Below are 21,344 nucleotides of genomic sequence, written 5' to 3'. Positions count from 1 at the left end.
ACCTCTCCCTGCTGAGTGCTGACCATGTGTCTCATAGTAGTCCATCCAGTGGGCCAATTTCCTGGCTGCTCACCCGCGGTGAGATATTTAAACTGCATTTTCTTCTTTGTGTCTTTTCTTGTCATTACATTAAAGTTAGATAAAAATCTGTGTGCCTGAATCTTTCATTGGAGCTTCTTCCCTTAAGATAAATTCTCAAAGCACAAACTTAGTAGGGCAAAATATATGAAGATTTTTAAGACATGTGGTATTTATTGTTCATCATGTTTTACCCAAAAAAGGGGCAATTGCTCCATTTCTGTTTTGAAATCTGTACGAGAGTGTTTCTTCCAAAGATTTGCCTTCTCATTTCAGTATTGTTCAGATCCTATTAGAGTGATCCGTCACTTATCGCGGAGGTCACGTCCCAGAGAACCCCACGATAAGTGAAAATTTGTGAAGTAAAGGTGTTATACTTTAGTATTTATATATTTTTAAAGGCTTTATGTACCCTCCTACACTCTTATGAGCCTTTCCCACACTTAAAAACATTTCTTATGTTCTTAACCATTTTCTACCCTCATAAATCTATGTAATTTTAACAACACTCATATACTGTACAGTACTGCAAAAACCCATGGTAAATAATTTAGATTAATATTTTTTGAAAACACGCTGAACAGTGAGTCTGAGAAAGTCAAGCCACAAATTAGCAAGGGACTACTGTAAAAAGAGCTTGTCTTCTTGTTTATGTCCTGGTGTGGGGTGGAGGCCAGGGGAGTTGAGCAGGCTGGCACCTGCTGACGATCGGTGAGTGGACGCAGAAGGGAAGAGGAGAAGCACGTTCTCCCCAGAGTGTCCACCACGGATCGACTCGGCATGTCCCACATGAGTTCATGTTTGACAGCTTTGTCCTTAGGGTGACAATGTTGAGACAGGGAGTCAAATGGAGTCCTGTCCCCAAAGGGAATGTAAGACCCAATCAGTCTGTCACTGTCTCTCTCTGTCTCTCTGTCTCTCTCTGTCTCTCATCTCTCTTGCTCTCTGTCTGTCTCTCTGTCTTTCTGTGTCTTTCTCTCTGTCTCTGTCTCTGTCTCCGTCTCTCTGTCTCACTCTCTCTGTCTATCTCTCTGTCTGTCTGTCTGTCTCACTCTCTCTGTCTCCCTGTCTTTCTGTCTTTCTCTGCCTCTCATCTCTCTTGCTCTCTGTCTCTGTCTCTCTCTGTCTCTGCCTCTCTCTTACTCTGTCTCTCCATCTCTACCTCTCTGTCTTGCTCTCTCTGTCTCTCTCTGCCTCTCTCTGTCTCTCTCTGTCTCTCTGTCTCTCTGTCTGTCTCACTTTCTGTCTTTCTGTCTCTGCCTCTCATCTATCGCTCTGTCTGTCTGTCTGGCTCTCTCTGTCTCTGCCTCTCTCTTACTCTGTCTCTGTCTCTATCTCTCTGTCTTGCTCTCTCTGTCTCTCTGTCTCTGTCTGTCTGTCTGTCTGTCTCTCTCTCTCTCTCTCTCTCTCTCTCTCTCTCTCTCTCTCTCTCTCTCTGTGCCTCTCTCTTCCCTTCTGGTTGGTACTGTGGACGATGTGCTCCTTTCCCGTGTACTCCTGTCCTCTCTTACGATCTCCTCCCCAGAACCAAGCTGATGCTCTTGAATGTCCAGAGCTGTGAGCAAAACAACATTCTTGTCTTTGTAGTTAGCCTGTCTTGGGTATTCTGTTCTAGCAACAGAGAGACTAACACAATACCTATGTCAAATACACAGAGACAGGAACATGACTACCAGTGAGATAGGAAAGATTCCCCAGTGAACTCCCAGACCCAAGTCCCACCTCAGGAAACAGATTCTCTCCACAAAGAAAACAAGGCAGTGAGGCTGCTTAGCACTAGGCCCAGAGATCTCTGGTAATCAGACAACAGAGGCTGAATGCACTCTTCAGAAAACGACACCTGCCCCAATTTGGCGCCCATGTTCCCGGAGCCCCACCATTCTAGACTAAGCTTTTTTATTTTAGAAGGAGCAAAGAGCCTTGCCGAGGCCATAGAATGTGTCAATAGAGTCTTCTGGATGGTTAACAACCTAAGTTTGCAGACCAAAATTAGAGAAAAAGGAGGGCTACAAGGAAAGCCAATATTTTGGCCCTACCCTTCTAAGGTCAATTAAGACTCAGGACATATGAGAACTTGTACTGTAACGTCATGTACCTCGGTAGTGTCCCAGATTTTCTGATCAAGAAGGTTATGGGGCCAAAGAGGAAATTGATCGATGACGTGGAGTGTGCCTAAGGAGAGTCACATGAGGAGAAGACACTCTCTCAGGCTTTCACAGAGAGCACATTGGCCAAGCAATGGCCGTGACTCATCCACATGGCTGCACTGACAACGGTTCTACATTCTGAGGTACAGGATCTCAGGATAAATCCTGAGGGCATTTCACTGACCTTCTCAAACCAAAAAGCTACAACTCTTGTTGCATAGGTTCTGCTTTACCTTGGTCTTAACCATCCAGTAGAAAAGTATGAAGATGAAATATAGGAAGTAAAGCCATGTTGTTATGTTGAGCTGTGGGGGACTCACGTCAATAATTTCTGACATTGCCAATTAAACAGAAGACCCAATGCTATTATGGGCTTCTGTACTCTTTTAGAATATTTTGCTGAGTTTACACACCTATAATATTCAACAACGGAACTTTAAAAAAATTGGGGTATAACTATGAATGTCCATTTTGTATATGTGTATTCAAAGTGTTTGGGATAGATATATAGTTGCATTCTCTTAATGAATAGAATGATTTTTTCTAATGGTGTTTGTAAGTAGGATCACAAGTCTGCATCTTGTACAGCAATTAACCACTAAGAAGAATATATGCAGTGTATTATTTGTTGAAACTGTACTTTCGATTTGATTTGAAACTGTCTCATTGCTATATGTTTATCAATAAAAGTTTGAAAAGAAAAAAAAATAAAACTTTGAAAAGAAAAAAAAAAAAAAAAAAAAAAAAGAATGTGTCAGTAGAGAGGCTGGGGCTGGCGAGCAGAGCTCCAGGCCCTACAGCTAGGCTCCTCCTGGAATACAGGGCTGCCTCCTAGCCCCAGCTGGGAGGGTAAGTATCAGCCCACCGAGGCTCCTGATTTTTTCTGTGAAGTCCCAATGTGCTTCTCCTCCTCCTCCATCACTGAGACCGACCCCAGGGTTGGGCTCTGCTCCCTTCCCAAACAGCTAAGGCTGCAGCGGATTCCTCCCAGGTGTAACCTCACACAGCTTTTGTCTCCTTCATGCATACAGAGTTTAGCCTGTAAATGCCGAGCGCGGCGCGGGGAAGTTTGCAGTGCTTCAATTCAGGGTAGAATCACTTTGAGGACCTCAACATCTTTAGGTGTAAGATGACAGTGAATCTAAATTCCCCGTAAATCATCAGTGATTTGAGCCTTGGTTTTCTCTCTGAAAACCGGAAATAATATATAATCCTCATAATATCATTGAACAAAAAATCCTATCTCCTCTCCTCAGAAATAGCCTTTTCATTCATTTGTAAGATATACTTCATTCTGCCCTTTTTTTTTTTTTTTGTAACAGTTCCTGGTCTATCTTTCCCACTAAATGGAAACCTCTGCAGGCAAAACCTTAGGCCCCCTATTTCTGTAGTTCTCAAACCTTAGCGCAACACTTGTGTACAAAGGGTGCGTTAATCCTGGCTGGGGTTCCCTCACAGAGAAGATGGGTGGGGAAGTCGCCAAGCTGCCCTACACCTAGAGCTGGCTCACTCACCTGGCAGCAGAGACTGGGGCATGGGCCAGGTGAAGCTGGGGGCCAGGTGTGCAGAGGAAGCAGGGCACCCCGGCACACAAGGTACATGGTGCCTGCACCAGCAGGGCCACAGGGAAGGGGTTCAGGCCGCAGGCCAGGACTGCAAGGTCCCTGAGCAGCGCTGCCCTCTAGGCACCCAACCCCCACCCCATCCCCCAGCCTCCAGGTCACAACCTGGAAGAGCCAGCCTCTTCATCATGCGGTGTCCCTCCAGCACCCTCTACCGACGAGGCTTCCTGGGCCTGGCTGTGCAGGAGAAGCCCTAACAGGGTCCAGCCCTTCTAACAGGGCCGTGACTAGGGGCCGGATTTGGAGCTGAGAGACAGTAATCAGCTAATGGGGGGAGGGGGACACTGGGACAGCTCACGGCACACACCTGCGATCCCAGCTACCTGAGAGGCTGAGGCAGGAAGGTAGCCAGTTCAAGACCAGCGCGGACAAATTAGTGAGACCTTGTCTCAAAGTAAAGAAGAATAAAAAGAGCTGGGTGTGCAGTTCAGTGGCAGAGGGCTTGCTAAGCATACACGAGGCTGTGCGTTTAATCCCCATTACTGTAGGCACAGCCGCGTGACCTGTTGGGCACTCCCGTAGTGTCTGCTGACTTCCCTCTCTTTGAATGCCATAGATTTTACTAAAAAATGTCAAATCTCTTTCATGTCTTCGTTACTCTCTAGAAGCCCACTCCCCTCCAGGCACTCTGCACCTCTCTTCTGGAGACGGGCTGACGGGCACACAGACCTGGACTTCACCTCCCAGCTTGTTTCCGCTCCCACCCTCATGCTTGTCTGTCTCCTGTCTACTTGCTTTCATTTCCAGGCAACCCACGGGTCCCTCAGGCACACTTTAGGAGCTTCCCGGCGCTTGACTGAAGGTGAAGGTGGAAGGGATTGAGGCTGATCCAAGAACCGGTCTTTCTCCGCCTTTAAGGGAACTGGACTAGCCACCTCAGGCAGCCTGCGAAGCATGTCTTTGGGGAAAGCTGAAGAGATTTGTACAAGAGCCTCCAAATATTTTAGAAGAAAATAGGCAATAAAGCAAACAACAGAGTCGGAGGATAATTACCCACGCAAATACACTCAGAAAGTGTTTAGATAGAGCTAATATTTTCCATCTAGACACCAACGGAGAAGAGTTTAGCAAGTCAAGGGCCCTTCAGGTGCTGTCTTATGGGAGATCGTGTTATTAATAGGCTCCAAGTTGGAGTCAAGACAGTGTTCTTAGGCATCAACCATCCTGTTCTTCTAGAAGATTCCATCCTCTTCTGAAGAGTCTGACTGACGTACTCAGTGTTTAGGATTCTCTGCAGGAACTAACTCAGCAGTGAGGGGGTGCGCAGCTAGGATCCCAGCAAGGTGCAGTGATTTCCAGACTATTCTGTGCTCCTGAAGGGTACTCAACCCTCCAGACCAAAGCATGGTACAGAACAAGGGGGAATTAAGGTTCCTGCTAAAATTTACCTTCGTATATTGTGGCTATCTTCTTTTCTGTGAGGTTTTTTTTTTTTTTTTTTTTTTTTTGGGGGGGGGTGACAATGGACATTCTTATCCAGTGGGTCTTGCAGTAGACTAGAGTAAAGCCATCTCTGTGCCTTATCACCCATTACCGCCACACAAACCAAGGCAATCACAGTCTTAAGTGATGAAGGAAAATAACACGCCTTTCTTCGTGAGCAGTACAATTGTTTTATTTTTTCTTCTTGCTCATCTGCATTTTCTTTAATAAGCACATACTCCTTACTGTATTTGTAAAGATACATGTAAAACTTTGTGTATAAATAAAATTTTAATCAACACAATTATCTCTCTCTAAATCCTGAGCCGCAGCACTGGTTGCTGTCTCAGATCTGCCCAGACCCTCCCCACCCTCCTCGCTCCCTGTTTAGATCTGCTGCCAAAAGTCAGCAGATTTCAGTTTTAGAAGAGGATTTTGGAAGGGATTTATACCCTCACTTGCAAACTTCTAAAAACAGCCCTTTTTTCTTCTGCCCTCACCAAGCGTGATGGCTGCCACACCTGCCTCTGATGTGACAAAAGCTACGTGGTGAATAAAAGGCTTGTGTGAACCTCGCACACCCTGCGGGGGAGAGCGCCAGCCGGGCGCCCCAGCCGCGTGGGGGCGCCGTGGGGTGATTCAGCCTCAGGCATGGCTCTGCCCACCCACGCGTACCTTGGAGATTTCCTTCAGCATTGCTAACCTTTGATCTGTCGCTCTGCCCTTTCAGATTTTTGACAATGAAGCCAAAGACCTAGAGAGAGAAGTATGCTTTATTGATATCGCCTGTGATGAAATTCCAGAACGCTACTACAAAGAATCTGAGGTAAGCGGCAGTGGGTGACAGGTTGGAGAGTCACTCCCGCACGCTCTTCATTTGTTCGTTCATTCATTCATTCGTGTGTGAGTGCATAACGTGTGTGTGCGTGCATGCGTGAATGTATTATTAAGTGGCTCCTGGCATGGGATCCTTCTGTCCTTGTGCTGACTAAATTTGGTCTCACATCTTGCTAGGCTCTTTAATATGGGTCTCAAAACTAAGTCTGTGGGGCTGGTGAGATAGCTCAGCAGTCTAAGCACCTGCCTGGCAAGCATAAGGACCAGAGTTTGATCCCCAGTACCGCCTTGCCCACCCCCACGCTGAGTGTGGTAATGCATACCTATAATCCCCAGCCCTGGGGAGGCTGAGACAGGAAGATCACTATGAGTTCAAACTGTGTAGTGAGACCCTGTCTCTGTGCCCCTCCGATGCCATCATGGGCTCTGCCTGTCACTTACTGTCTATCTGGCCATCCCCTCTGCCTGACTGTGCTGCCGTCACTCTGGGTCACACCACTGCTCGCGGAGTTGTGTCACCCAACACACCAGCCGCTCTGGAAAGCTCCCCCATCGCCGTTCGCTGGGAGGGTGTGAGCTGCACTGTATTTGTATCTTTGGGGTACAATGAAGAAAATGCTTGGAGGCTGGTGGCGCCCTGTGGCAGGACACTCACCTCGCATGTGTGAGGGCCTGGGTGTGATCACCAGGGCCTCAAAACCTGGGTGACTCATGTCGGCTGAGGCCTTTGCTTACATAGCAAGTACCTTCACGAAGAGTTCTTTTTGCTTCCCAGCTGAGAATCTGCAGTGTTTCAAAGAATGTCTTTCCCTCTGGCTTCCACCCTTCCAGAAGCTGCCTTTTGCCTTGGTGCTCTCTTATTTTACTGGTAGCACAAGTTGCCCTGTCTGCACGGTTAGTATTAGTGGCTGCTGGTGCAACTTGAGTGACCCACTTATAAATAATGTCCCAGCCCTGCAGTGACAACAGATGCAGGACTATTTTTGTTGTTTAGCAACATGCAGCCAATCACAGCGTGCCTGGGACCAGGGCCCTGCACTTGTCCTTTAGCGGTAACGCGTGGACCTTGAAACTCTCTCAGATTCATTAAGGCTGACTGAAGATGTAATAAGTAGACCTGGTACAGTGAATTCCACTGGGTCGCACACAAGCCGGGCTCCGCTGAGGTTCTCTCTCTTCTTTTCTTTTTCCTCTTCCCCATGCTGAAATCTGTCTGGATATGCAAAAGTCTTACCTGATCTCAGTAGAGGAGCAGCGGCTTGATTGCAGGCTCCAGCCCTTCAGTAGCTGTCCAGTCATGGGCTGGGGAGAGGCTGGCGTGAACCCCTCTGTGTCTGTCAAACACGGACCCGGACATTAAGCATGTTGATGTCATCAACCTACACTACACACTGCAGCCAACCATGGTTGTGCATTTCAAGAAAAACAGAGTTAAATGCTGCCCACAGCGCTCAAACGAGCCTGTGCCCCCTCGGGAGACACCTGTACAGTTTCAGCCCAAAGCCTGGGGTGTGGGGGATGCACAGGCGAAGCCATTGCCCATCACTTCTGTGACTTACTGGCACGGGGGACTAGTGCTGTGTGGGACATCCTGTCTCCTTGGCCACCGTGGGCCTTCTGGGAAGGCAGTGTTGTCAGAAAACAGAACTAATTTCAGTTCTTCCTCGTGATTTGGTGTGGCCCTCGGGAAGCACCTTCCTGGTTTAGTGGAAAGGCTGGGGACACTTGAGAGACATTAAGGAAGAAGTCAACGGGTCAGTGGGCACTCAGCTCGTGGCTCCATGCCCCCAGCACCCCCACTAGAGAGCTCCTCTGGTTGCACACAGATCACAGATTTGTGGTGCTCACGCATCAGGCTTCACCGTTACTCATGGATACATTCATGTCTCTGTCTCTCTCTCTCTCTCTCTCTCTCTCTCTCTCTCTCTCTCTCTTTCTCTCTCTCTCCGGGTCATTCAGTCTTCTTTCCTGGAGGCAGTTGCACCAAGGAAATGAGAGATGAGGTGTCACTCATCCAATACATTTTTAGAGTTCCAAGCCAAGCATGGTGGCCTGAGCCCATAATCCCAGCACTTGGGAGGCTGAGGCCAGAGTTCGTTGGAAGTTCAAGACACGCCTGGGTTACAAAGTGAGCTCAAAGCCAACCTGAATGCATACCGAAACCCTGTCTCAGAAAAGACAAAAAAAGCAAACTATTAGAGTTGCCACAAGTGTCACGTGTGAGATTGAGACAGAGACAGCAGTGAACAGAAAAGTCACTCGGTCTCCTTCCCTGAGAATACTTCCAATCTAGCAAGAAAGGCAAAGAGTAAAATAATCCCATGGGCACCCATGGAGTTACAAGTCAGCAGTGCAAGCTGGAAGTGCACAAGGGGACACTGAGGTAGGGGGAAGTGAATTTAAGAATACCATATGGGAGACCCTCCGCCAAGTGTTCTAGGAAGGATGAATGTGATACTGAGGCCTGCGGGGAGCAGGGGGGGCCGAGGGGGGCAATGCTGGCAGAGGCTGTGGTTGTACGGGGGGCTCATGGTGCCACACAGGCAACGGGGCCAACGTAGCTGCACGGCATAGATGAGAGGATGACACGGGGGAGGAGGGGCTGTGTGAAAGCACTTCGATTTTATTCAAGTCAGATGCCTTTGACGACACTAGAGCTAATGTCTTACGGTTTGATGTCTGCCTTTCAAGGACTGCCACAGCGGAGGGGAGGTCAGGAGCCACCAACTCCATCAGAATCAATTTGTGTTTCGGGTTCTTTACGTTATATGGTAGCTTGAACTGGAGGGTCAACAGCACACAGAGTAGAGCAGATCGTTTCAGATTTTTTTTTTTTTTTTTGTATTAGGAATTGAACTCAGGACCCTGTGTTTGCCAAGCAGGTGCTGGGCCACTGAGCTACTTCCCTGGTTCTGCAGATACTTTTTGAAGCTAGGATAGATGGGAATTGGTCATGGACCAGATATAGGGACAAGAGAAGTGTTGGAATGAACACGAGGATGCAGTGGATACTGTTTACTGACAAAGGCAGGTGACAAGAAGAGTGGATTTGGGAGGGACTGAATGGGTTTGGAGTAGTTTGTATGCCAGTAGAACAAGGAGAGTGAGTCTGGGGCATAAGTGAGAGATCTGGGTTGGAGACAGATCTGAGAATCTGGCAAGTAGAAGACATTTTCCTGGAAATAGATGAGAGAAAGAAAGTGTGAAGATTAATGGGACCGAGCCTCGGAGGAGACCAGGGAGTGAGTGAAGAGGCATCAGGAACCCACAAAGCCCTGGCAGAGAGGAAGGAGGAACGCCAGGAGGGCGCGTCGAGTGACGCAGGCTTCCGCAGGAAGAGTCCCCCACTGGGCTGTGTGACGCTCAGAGCCCTGTTAGGGCAGAATGGAAAGCTAAGTGGAAGTCGGATGAAGCAGAATGGAAGTGGCTGGAGAAGCGTTCCCTGGAGGAGTTCCCAGCTGGCAGCGCGCGCTCCCCGTAAGACCTCTGCCGCTTACAACTTGGTGGCAGCGGGGGGCGCTCCCGTCATCTGATGGGCAGAGGCCACGGGGCTGCTGCTCAGCACCGCTGGTACACAGGGCGGCCCCTTACCCTGATTCTCGGCCCGAGCTGACCAGTGCCGAGGCCAGGAAGCCAGCTGTCAGGCCCAGAGCCACTCCTGCCTGTCCTGGGTAGATGAGAAAGAAAGGCCCCCTCGGCTCAGTCCACATGCTCCTCGTCAAGGGCTGCTTCCAGAAGGCCTGCCGGCCTGCGACACAAAAGAGAACTTCCTCCAGAGATCTGGCACTTGTATCATGAGGGAGGCAGCCATAACTGGGAAGCTGCAATAAAATCGAGGGAAGGAATGCCAAGAGGACCCCCGTATGACCTCAACCCCACCATTCTCTGACTCTCAGAGTCCCAGACTGCAGACGGAACTCGCCAGAAAGGAAAGGGGCGTGTGATCTTGTGTGCCAGGGACCAAGAGTCGGGGAAGCCGCTAGCTGGAGGGCAGACTTCCCAAGGACGTTTCTCCTTGGCACGCTGTAAATAATTAACACCCTGCTCTGCACCACAAGCCTTTCCCTCCACCACGAAGTCTGACCTTGTCCCTCTGCTTAAGCTCCTTACCGGGCCTCGGCTCACACGTGCCTCCTCCAGGAGCTTCCCGGAGCGCGTCGCTTCCCCAGCCCACGCTGGTCTGTGTCTTCTAAGCACGTTGGATCCCACTAGCGCCTGCCAGTTCACAGCCATAGCGTGAGCTCCGCGGAGACAGGGATTGTTTGTTTGGTGTTCGTTTCTCAAGACAGGGGCTCACTGTGTAGTTCAAGCTGCCCTTGAAATCACCCTGTAGCCCAGGCTGGCCCCAAACTCATGGCGATCGCCCTGCCTCAGCCTCCCGAGTGCTGGGGTTATAGGCGTGCGCCACCATGCCTGGCTACATCGTCCTCACTCCCGGAGCCCGCAGCTGCAACAGCTCCAGACAGTAACAGTTTAGTACAAGTTCTATCAAAGGAAAGGAATCTGTCGCCATTAAGCTAACAGTTGGGAATCAGACTTCTGTTTTCTCCATGTGTTTTCCTCTCTGAGGCTTCCGGCCTCGCGGGCTGTTTCTTCTCCTCTGTCCTTGTCAGTGGGCATCTCGGACAGCAGCGCACCCTCTGGAGAAAGCCAGCGCTGGCGGGCAGAAGCTGGCGCAGACCTTTGGGTACTCAGGAATCCCGAGCAGGCTCATGGGGCACTTTTCTCCAGCCAGCGACTGCCACACACACTGCCCCCCCTCCGGGCCAAGGAAGAAAGAGAAGGCTTTCTTTCTTTTTTCACTTCTCCCTGGAAACCTCTGAGCTGCCCTGTCAGAGTGCCTCTCTCATTAAGATGACCGGCCCGGGGATTTTCCACCGGCTGCCCTCAGCCTCCCAGCCCTCGTGCCACACCTCACCCACCGTGCCACACCTAGCCAGGGCTTCTGAAGGACACGCTGGGGACTGGGATCAGCTGATCACCCAGTCACACACGCCTGTTCCTGTTTTTGCATGGCTACTTTGTCTTACCAAAATGGGGGGGAAGGGGGCCTGGGGCTGGGGAGATGGCTCAGTGGAATAAGCGCCTCCCTGGCAAGCACAAGGGCCTGAGTTCAATCCCTGGTTCCACAAAAAAAAAGCACAAAATCAGGGGCCTGAGCTTCAGCTCCTGGGGGCAGTCTCTTTTCCCTTCTCTCCTCTCCTCTCCTTTCCTCTCCTTTTTTCTCCTCCCCTCTCCTCTCCTCTCCTCTCTTCCTCTCTCTCTCCCCCCCTTCTCTCCTTCTTCCCTCCCTCCTTCCTTTTTTCTGTTTGAGACAGGGTTTCTCTGTGTAGTTCAGGCTGGCCTTAAACTCACTTTGTAGCCCAGGCTGGCCTCCAACTCATGGCAATCCTCCTGTCTCAGCCTCCCAGGTGCTGGAATTGCAGCCATGTACCACCTCGCCTGGATGTCAAGAGTCCCTTAGCCTCAGGTTTTCTTCCCACATCCCCTGAAGGACCCTGTAGGGTAGGGCCATATTGTTTTTTTTTGTTGTTGTTGTTACTGTTTTTGGTTTTTGTTGTTTTTGTTTTTTAATGTATTTAGTACAGGGTCTACAGGATCTCACTATGTAGATTGGACTCATAGTGGTTCTCCTGTTTGTAGCCTCCCAAGAGCTGGGATTACAGGCCTGCACCACCATGCCCAGTCTCAGCCGCTACCTCAGCACCCCCCGGGAGCGGGGCCAGCACTGCATGTGGAGCCAGGGATGAACCTGGTTTGCCTAATGATAGGTTTCTTCAGGCATGTGGCACAGCTGAGAAACAGGCAGAAGGAAAAAGGGAAAAGGGCTTTATTTTCTTTGAGGACACAGAAAATTTGGGAAGATAAGAAATTCTCTCAATTGGAACAAAGGGAGGCTGAGGCTTTTGTAGCCATTTGCTGGGGGTGGAGTTTGAGAGGATGTTTAGACATACCTGAGGAGCTGACTGGGGGCCTTCACTGAGGCAGCCCTCAGTGGGCTGGAAGGCAAAGTTGGAGGAGAAGGGGGAGGTGGTCTTAGGAAGATGGGCTTTTGCTTTAAAGGCATCGGCCATATTAGATGTCCACCATAATGATTTTAGCATTTCATACTAGGGCCAGAACCTATCACTACACAGGCGCTTTAATCCTCTGAGCTATCTGGCCAGCCCTTGCCATACTGTTTTAAAGCAGAAAGCAGCAGCACCCCCTTAGTCCACAGCCACTGGCAGACTCTGCCCATGCGCTCAGAAAGCTGCCTGCACAAGACAGGCAGGGGGGTCCTTCAGCACCATCAGGGTGGTTAAGAGGCTTGCAGCCCAGCTTGGAGTGGGCTGCAGTCCCTGTGCGGTTGAGACCTGGCTTCCTGCTTCTGCCGAGGGTGCCAGCAAGGCGAGGGAGCCGGTGGAGGCCCCAGAAATTGTGCACGGTCCGTCCCCAGATTCCTGCAGCAGGAAGGTGAGGGGACCGCCCCCATTCCTCTGAGTTTGCAGTTTGTACGAGTGAGAACAGATCTCAGCACATAGGCTACAAAGCCTGGCCCACACTGGACGGTCTAGAGTGGTGAAACTCAGGGAGATCCGACCCGAGGCCTTGGCTGCTGGCTGGCAGGCAGGTCCAGCGCCCCGGTCCCCTCGTTCACCGCAGTTGCATTCACAAGTTTTGGCTTTCATGATAAGATCGGTGGTGATCAGAGAAATGTGACCTCTTCCTTGGCCTCAGAGGCGCTGTCCCTGTGGTTCATTCTCACGGGTCCAAGCTGGGTATGTGCAGGAATGCACGGCTGCTGCTAGCATAAAGGGGCAAAAAAGAGACATATAATTGCTAGCGAAGACTGTTCAGAAGTAGAGGCTACACGCACACATGTACAAACACATGCACACACACTTTTTCCAAAATCTTCACTGATTTAGAGAAAGGCAGAGGATTCTCTAGACTACTGGGGCAGTTTTGTGAGCACCCCCAGGAACATGTATTAGTGCCTGGAGTCATCTTCATTGTCACCACTGGGTTGGTGGCATCTAGTAGTAGAGGTCAGGGCTGCTTGCAGACACCCTCCGATGCCCAGGCCAGATCCCACCGCACAGCTGCCCTGCCCCAAGTGTCGACCGTGCTGAGATCAAGAACGGCTGCTCCAAAGCCAAGCACGGGCACAAGCCTGTAGTCCCACCACAACAGGAGGCTCACTTTTGAGCACAGCCTGGGACACTGAGTAACTCAGCAAGACTGTCTCAGAATTTTTAGAGGAGATATTTTAAAGCTGGAGGGATAGCTCAGTGTGAAGGCCCTGGGTTTACTCTCTAGGACAGAGCAAAGAACCGTGGAGGTAAAACATTCAAGGACCAGAAGCATAGTAAAGCCTATAAAATAACAAGAGCCCTCAACCCATGCTTTAGTGAGCCATTGTTCAGGGCTTGCTGTGTGCCAGGCTGTGGGCTGGCCACTGAGGGTACCAAGGTAAGATCAGGCCAGTCCTCCGAGGCCTTGCTTTCTACTGCCTTTTGAATTTGATCTTCCTGGCGAGGGAGATGGCTCAGTAGAGTAAGTGCTTTCCTGGTATGTGCAAGGGCCTGAGTTAATCCCCGGTTCTGCCCAAAAAAAAAAGAAAAAAATATATAAAAAATGATGAATTTGATCTTCCTGTTGCAGGTAAGAAAAGTTCTCTTCTATCATTTTGGGGGATGTAGAGGGGTCTCCACCTTAGAATGATCAACAGAGCACACTAAATTTTAATGAGACAATTTATAATATTTTTAACTCATTTAGCTACTAAAAAGGATAGCATAAGACTGTTCTAGATGCTTGGACTCCTGGATTGAATGTCTGGCAGTGCAAGGGGGATTTCCACTTGGGATGCAGGTACCCCTTGGTGTGGGTGACCGGAAGTGACTCTGAAGCTCAGGCTTCAGGCCCTCCAGGACCGTCTTCCTAGTGCAGAAAATCCTTGCCAACCAGTTCACCAGTCACACTAACCTAAATGTCTGTTGGCATCAAGAGATACACCTAACTTTCCCAATAGCTGTCAAGGCCGAGTGATTAGATGCTGCTTGCTAAGTGCTTTGGGCCCCCAGAAAGGGACCAGAGACACAGGATGCGTAAATACTGCTGTCCTTAGCTGTGTGCTTCAGACAGAAGTACTTCCTCCGGACCACTCAACAATTGCAACTAAAAACATCTTCAGGGCCACAGAGATAGCTCAACTGACTAAGCACCTGCTTAGGCAAGCGCAGGGAACCAGGTTCAATCCCTGCACCAGCTCCATGCCCTCCTGCTCCCCGGGTGTTCTGAGTCGGCTACGAGACTCAACATGGTGGCGCACACCTGTAATCCCTGATTGGGAGGCTGAAAACAGGAGGATCACTACGAGTCTGAGCTGCATAGTGAGACCCTGTGCCAAATAAATAAAAATCAAATAAATATATCTTCATTTTGGTCTGCATCTTGGCTGTTAAGGTGGGAAGGGCTGTCAGTGACCTCCCAGGGGCCAGGCCAGCACAGCTGTCCTGTCCTGGTGGCGTGGTTACGTTCAGGTTGTTATTGTTGTCATTTACCACGGTCCCCTCAGTCCTGTCTGCTGCTTTGTGAAGGCCTGCAGCTGTGGTGGGTCCCAGTTTCCTACCCCTGGGCACCTCTGGGGTGGCACAGGAGCCGTCTGTGTGCCCAGAGTGTTCCGCAGTGATTGGCTCCGAGACTGGGGTGGAAACTGCCAAAGGTAGGCCTCTGGGGAGGGGTCCCCAGCCCTGCTCCATCACAGCGCCCGAGCCCTCCTGTCCTCCTGATCTGGATGATGCTGGTACTCCTTAAATCAAGAGGGAAACTTGTATGGTTGCCCAAGCCTAGAATCCCAGCTTCTCAGGAGGCCGAGGCAGGAGGATTCCAAGTTCAAGGCCAACCAGGAAACCTGTCTCAAAAAAATTTATAGAAAGCACTCAGGGATGCAGCTCAGTGGTAGAGCACTTAGCTAGCATGCACGAGGCCCAAGGTTCAACCCCAAAAGTGCGGGAAAAATCAAGAAGGAAGCACTCAGTGAACCCCTGGATGCAGCCCTGGCCATAGATTGCCCAGCTCACACAGGAGCAGGAGGCCATCTTTCGGCACAGGTTTCCTCAACTGTGGAGCCAGAGCCACAGTACAGTTGCCACTGCACAAGGCCCTTCTCTGGTGGGCCATCCCCGGAAATGGCTTTGTTTTTCTTTCTTCCTCACTCTGCTCTGTGGCCCACTCAGCCTGCCCTGGGAGCAGGGCTGGTGTAGCGTGTGGTTCCAGGGATCAAACCGTGGTCCCTGTGCATTGCCTAAGCTTGCCTAAGCAGGCGCTTTAGACCGCTGAACTCTCTCACCAGCCCCACTGCCTCTGCTCTTTTACAAGATGGTATCTGATACATCTAGCCAGCATCACAGTGCTGAAAGGCAGGAGGTCTCAGCTCTAGTGGAGGCCTTTGAGGGGCTGCTTGTGTTTTTGAGAGGGATCCAGACAGCTGGACCAAGAAGTTCTGGAGAACACAGCTGTTGGTCTGATCTTGAGACAGGTCCTTTGGGAGGATACAGTGCAAGCCTCTGGGTGGGGGAAGTACTTCCAGGGCACAGTGAAAAGCCTGGCCCTACTCCCCTTTAAGAAGTTCATGGCCTGGCACAGGGGTTAATGCCTGCCACCCCATCTCAGCCAAAGCAGGAGGATCTCAAGTTTGAGAACAACCTGGGCAATTTGGTGAGACCCTGTCTGAAAATAAAATAGAAAAGGGCTTGGCATGCATGTCAGTGCTCCCTAGTTATCCTAGTTATCCTTGCTGCCTAGTGTGTTAAAGGTGTTATCCTCGCTCCCGAAGCTCGTGCTGGGGTCATCAGCAGAAGATTCTAGGAAGGAGACAGCTCTGGAAACTGGAAGCCTCGGGGCAGGCAGGGGAGGTGGGCCTTTGCCTTTTTTATTTGCTAAAAAAATACTACATGATGCTGATGTTTTAAATCCAACATGACACAGAGACAAAACATCACAAGAGCAAATGCCAAGGTTCTGGGTGTTGCTGGGATGATGGATCCAAATACCATAAGAAAAGAAAGCAAAAAGAAGGCTCAGTGGGAGAAAGAAGGAGAGATGGCTCAGCGGTCTGAGTGCCTGCCTGCCAAGTGCAAGGTCCCAATTTGATCTCCAGTACTGCATGCCGTGCCAGCCTAGTACTGGGCATGGTGGTGCACACCTGTAATCCCAGCACTAGAGAGGCTGAGACAAGAGGATCACTATGAGTCCAAACTCCGAGGGCCAGCCAGATGGCTCAGCGGATTAAAGCTGCCTGCTTAGGCAAACACAGGGACCAGGGTTGGATCCCTGGCATGCTGTACTGGCCTCACCCCTGCGATGCACTGAGGCAATGATTGAGACTGGCCGTGGTGGCAAGCGCCTGCAATCCCGGTGCTTGAAAGGCTGAAAACAAGAGGATCACTACAAGTCCGATCTGTGTAGTGAGACCCTGTATCAGAAGAAAAAAAAAAAAAGCCAGGCATGGTGGCGCCTTCCTGTAAGTTCAAGACCAAAAGAAAAATAAAACCATGTAAACTACTATCCTAATTCACACGAATGAGGGCCTCCCAAAGCCCTCGCCTACCACCTCTACTGCAAATCTTAACCAATTGGATTTGGTAGTGAAATACCAGACTGAGTAAGTCAAACAAAATCAAGGCAGTTGAACTCCTAAGTGCCTGATCAAAACCAGGGACTCTGAAGTCTCTGCCAGGAATGGAATTGCTGCTCCTGGCCCTGGATCATCGAGGCGATAGAGAGAGCCCTGGGGAGGGGGTTGCCAGGCATGGGAGCCGAGCGTGCTTCACGCCCAAGAACAGCAGAGAGGGAAGAAATTCCCGGAGATAAGCAGTTGATCTTGGTGTGAAGGTTCTGTGCAGAAGATAACACTTAGCCCTAGGAATCTGGGCATCCAGCCCCGCTGCACGCCTGCGGCCCTCACCTCACTGTGGCGAGGGCCCTGGCTCTGGGTGGGCTCCTCGCTGGTGGCAGCCGGGCCTGGTAGAGTGTGGCTGTAATCCCAGCACTTGGGGGCTGAGGAAGAGGCTTGCCGTGAGTTTGAGGCCAGCCTGGGCTAGAAAGTTAGTTCAAGGCCATCACAGGCTACACAGTGAGACCCTGTCTCAAAAGAGAAGGGAAGACAAGGTGGGTATCTGGAGAATGAAGTGGGGTGGTGGCAAAAGCGAGGCAGGCCGTGGAAAAGCGCTCCCTGGCCCAGAGTTCAACACTGAAGTGGGACGCTTTCTCCTGTTTTGACTGCGTTGGAGACCTGCAGGCGGGTTGCAGGAACAGTGGCCTTGGGAAAGTGACCCGCAAGAGCGATGCTCTGGGTGTGTGTTTGCTCATTGTTTGTGGCTCAGCCGAGTGAGGAAGCGTCGGGGAGGTGTGAGTCCAACAGTTCCACCCTCGAGATCTCAGAGTCCTCCGCGGGCTCAGCAGCTGCCTGGGGAGCTAAAGCAAATTGTACTGCTAAAACTTACAAAGAACGGCTATAGTTTTTTGGGTTTCTTTTTTCCTTGTTATTGTTTTGTTTTATTTGTTTGTTTGAGTCAGGGTCTCACTATGCTGCTCAGGCTGGCCTTGAGCTCACTCTGCAGCCCAGGCTGGCCTCCCAGCAGTCTTCCCCAGTGCTGAGACTACAGGAGTGCGCCACCACGCCCAGTTGGTAGTATTTAGCCCAATATCGCATTTCTATCCCCTAATTATTGCAGGCTGATCAGGACCACAACCTCCCAAATGAGTGGACTGTGAAGGATTAAATAGAAAGAGGTAAACAGAGTGCTTTCAGGGCCCAGGAGGACCAGAAACCCTCTCAGAGCTTTTCCAGGGTTTTAGACAAAGAACTCTGGGTGGCCCGCTAAGGAAAATGCAGGAATCTGGGCAGGACTTGGGAATCCCTTCCAGGTCTTCTCCACATAACACATTTTATGTTCATTTAGGAGAACCGTGATATCTCCAGGAAGGCCTTCACTGAGGTTTCCTTTCAGTTAATTGGGCTTGGAGCCAGCGTCCTCAGCTGCGGCCTTCTCTTGTCCTTTGAGGCCATCCCAACTTCACAGACCAACACAGGCCTCAGCAGGGACCAGTGACTCACAGAGGTTCACCTACCATGAGTCCACTGCCCTGGGCCTTGGGCAGACCCACAAGTCAACATGAAAAGCCAAATGGTTAATGTTAAATCCTGCTCAGAGCCACTTCACAGTGGTCTCCATCAACCTCCCTTCCCAATGCAGGCCCCTGTGGCCTCGTCTCTGGGAAACCCTACCTAGCAGTTCCATTCCCTTTGTAACCAGTTTGGTCAGTCTATGCCACTCGGCTCCCAGGACGGTCCCTGTCTTAGTCCATTTTCTGCAGCTGTAACGGAATACCTCAGACTGGGTAATTTATGAACAATACAGTTCATTTTGCTCATGGTTCTGGAGGCTGGGAGGTCCCAGAGCGTCTTGTGAGGGCCCTATACTACATCCTAGCACAAGTGCAAGGAGCAGCAAGAGGCTGAATTTATACCAAACCACTCTGCCGTCACGACGCTACCCCTGCAGTACTGACGTCAATTACTTCCTGAGGGTCCCATCTCTTCGTGCTGTCTCAATGGCTATTAATCTCCAGGCGCGGGTTGGAGGGGGACCTGCGGTGCCCCAGGTCAGCTTGGCATCCTCTCCCTGCCTGCCATGGGCCTTCCTAGGAGGTGCGCGCTTTAGGAAAAAGACAATGTTTAAGGATTGGGAAGAAGAAAGCAGCAGCCAGACTCCCAAGAATGTCAGCCAGGAGTGAGCACATGGAATCTGCTCTCGCCCAGGTTTATCGAAGGGAGCCTCCCCCTCCATCCCCCCCGAACTGTCAAGGAAACAGGCGCTGAACGCACAAGTTGCTCAGGACTTGGGCCCGCTGCCTCCGCCCCTGCTGTTCTCAGGCTTACTAAACGAAAGCGCTCGAATGTCTTGGCCCTTAGCACAGCTTCCAAATCAGGTCAAGATCAGCAGAGGGAGCTTTTTGAGGAAGATGACAGGGTGCCACCACAGGCTGAGCACACCAGCCTCACTGGGATGGGACCAAAGAATTTATGTAAATGAGGGCTGTGGAGATACCTCAATGGCATAAGCGCCTGCCTGGTAAGCACAAGGTCTTGAGTTTGATCCCTGGTAGAAAAAAAAAAAAAAAAAAAGAATTTATATAAATGGACCAGGTTGGGGAAATGAGCTCAGAGCAAAGCTCCCTGCCCTTTTCATGTCATGGCACACTGAAGGGACATCCAGGAGGACAAGCACCTGGTCAGAGGTGACCGAGTCCCTGGGGGAGGAAGCCTAGCCTGGGGCCAGGGGAGGGGTAGCTTGGGACACCCCCTACCTAGTCCAGGCAGGGGAACTTTGCCTAAAAAATCTCCCTGCATAAATTCTTAAACCATTTCACTGATAGAACCCATTTATTGATGCTTAATTTGGGAGGCAGCAACAGCAGTGTAAGCCCAAGAGACTGCCTGGTCCTCTGCTGAGAGGGAAGAAGGTCAGCGCCTTGGAATTTCATCCTGTCTGTTGGAAATCTGATGCCACCGTGGAGTGGAGACCAGCGTTGTCCTTGGCAGCCACCAGCATTAATCGTAATATACCTATTTGTGCACGTTTTCCTCCTGTGTGGCTTCAGTCGACCCCACTTCACTTTGTTTCCCTACCACTGGGCCTCTGATGTTCAAGCTGGAATTTTTCCCCTTGAGTAATAAGACCTGACCGAGTGATTGTCTCTTCCATTTCTTCTATTTATTCAGACTCCAAGTACCATAGTTCAGCTTCAGCTCCAAAAATATTCAGGAAAGAATAGATGCTGTTAAGGTGCTTGTCTTCATCTTTTCTTGCTAAGAGGCCCAGAGAAAGGCATATAATTAACTTGGCCCTTAGAATTTTCAACAAATTCCTCACAGACACTTCGTATAGCTATAGAGGGTCAGGAACTGACTTTTTCCAAAAATGCCAACCTTCAATTGTTTCGTTTAGTTTAATCCTCACATCTGAAAAATAGACATTGTCTCTATAAATAATGCCAACATGTCCAGCCTCAAATTGTGCTTCTCCTACACCAAGATGCCTCCTGCAGGTAATGTCAGGAGTAGAAGCAACTCACTCTGAGAGATCATCTCCTCTTTAAGTGTGTCTTGCTAAACTCACGGCTCACTGGCATTAAAGATGGAGGCCATGGGGAAAGATCGGTAGGGTTTTTCCCATCCTGTGGCTTCCTGCCCTGACAAAGTCCACTCTCAGTCTTCTGGCGAGATTTCCTCGCGCTGGTGGGGTAACTCAGTAGTGCAGTGCTTGCCTGTGGTGTACAGGGGCCCCGAGTTCCATACCCAGCTCGTGGGGGAAAGCATTCCTCTTTGTGAACATTTCAAGAAATAGTAGAGTGGCTTAACTGGCCATCCTACAACAGAGTAGTGCAGGCACACATTCGCAAAAAAGAAAACATAGCCATAGTACCCAAGGAATCCATCCACAGACCCCGAGGGTGGGAAAGCATCCTTTCCTCATCTTGTCTTCGCCACATGAAACTCGGAGTTCAATAACTTGGTTCACGCAACAGGTAGAAATTCAGACCTAGGTGTGTCTCATTTCAAAACCTTTTCACAGCCAGGTGTGGTGGCGTACACCTGTAATCCCAGCCCTCAGGAGGCTGAGGCAGGAGGATCGCTTGGAGTTCGAGACCAGCCTGGGTCTTGAGCATAGTGAGTTGAAGGCCAGTCTAAGCCACATAGCAAGGTCCTATCTCAAAAAAACCTTTTCACTTCCTCCCCTTAATTCTCCACCCAGAATCTAGAATACCACAGAGGTTCTGCTCTGAGGCACAGTAAAGAACGAAACATCCATGTCAAGTGGTAGCCCACACAGGAGTCCACTCATCACCTTTACCTGCTTTATATGTTGGGATTCTAAGTAATATTGCATTTGGAAAATGAGTTCAAAGCTAAAATAAGTTTACAATCTAATCCAGTCATCAAATGTAAATCCTTTATTGTCTTCAAATTACAGATCTGGGCCAGAGAGATAAGCGCCTGCTTGGCAAGTGCAAGGTCCCGAGCTCACTCCCTGTGCTCTCTCTTTCTCGCTCTGTCTCTCTGTCTCTGTCTCTGTCTCTGTCTCTGTCTCTGTCTCTCTCTCTCTCTCTCTCTCTCTCTCTCTCTCTCTGTGTCTCTCTCTGTGTCTCTCTCTGTGTCTCTCTGTCTCTCTGTCTCTGTCTGTCT

General features: G+C 50.3%; 1 protein-coding gene across 2 annotated transcripts in view; it reads left to right on the top strand.

Annotated features, from left to right (window-relative positions):
• The window catches only part of Pitpnc1 (phosphatidylinositol transfer protein, cytoplasmic 1), a 293,224-nt gene that overhangs the window by 237,347 nt on the left and 34,533 nt on the right, over positions 1–21,344 (top strand). For both annotated transcript variants that reach the window (XM_004630031.2, XM_023713925.1), the window contains exon 6: positions 6,000–6,095. In XM_004630031.2, the coding sequence (XP_004630088.1) occupies positions 6,000–6,095 (96 nt within the window). The remainder of the gene's footprint in view (positions 1–5,999; positions 6,096–21,344) is intronic.

Source organism: Octodon degus, unplaced genomic scaffold (assembly GCF_000260255.1).
Source record: "Octodon degus isolate 3935 unplaced genomic scaffold, OctDeg1.0 scaffold00033, whole genome shotgun sequence".
Taxonomy (NCBI): domain Eukaryota; kingdom Metazoa; phylum Chordata; class Mammalia; order Rodentia; family Octodontidae; genus Octodon; species Octodon degus.
This window is presented reverse-complemented; position numbering and strand designations above follow the sequence as displayed.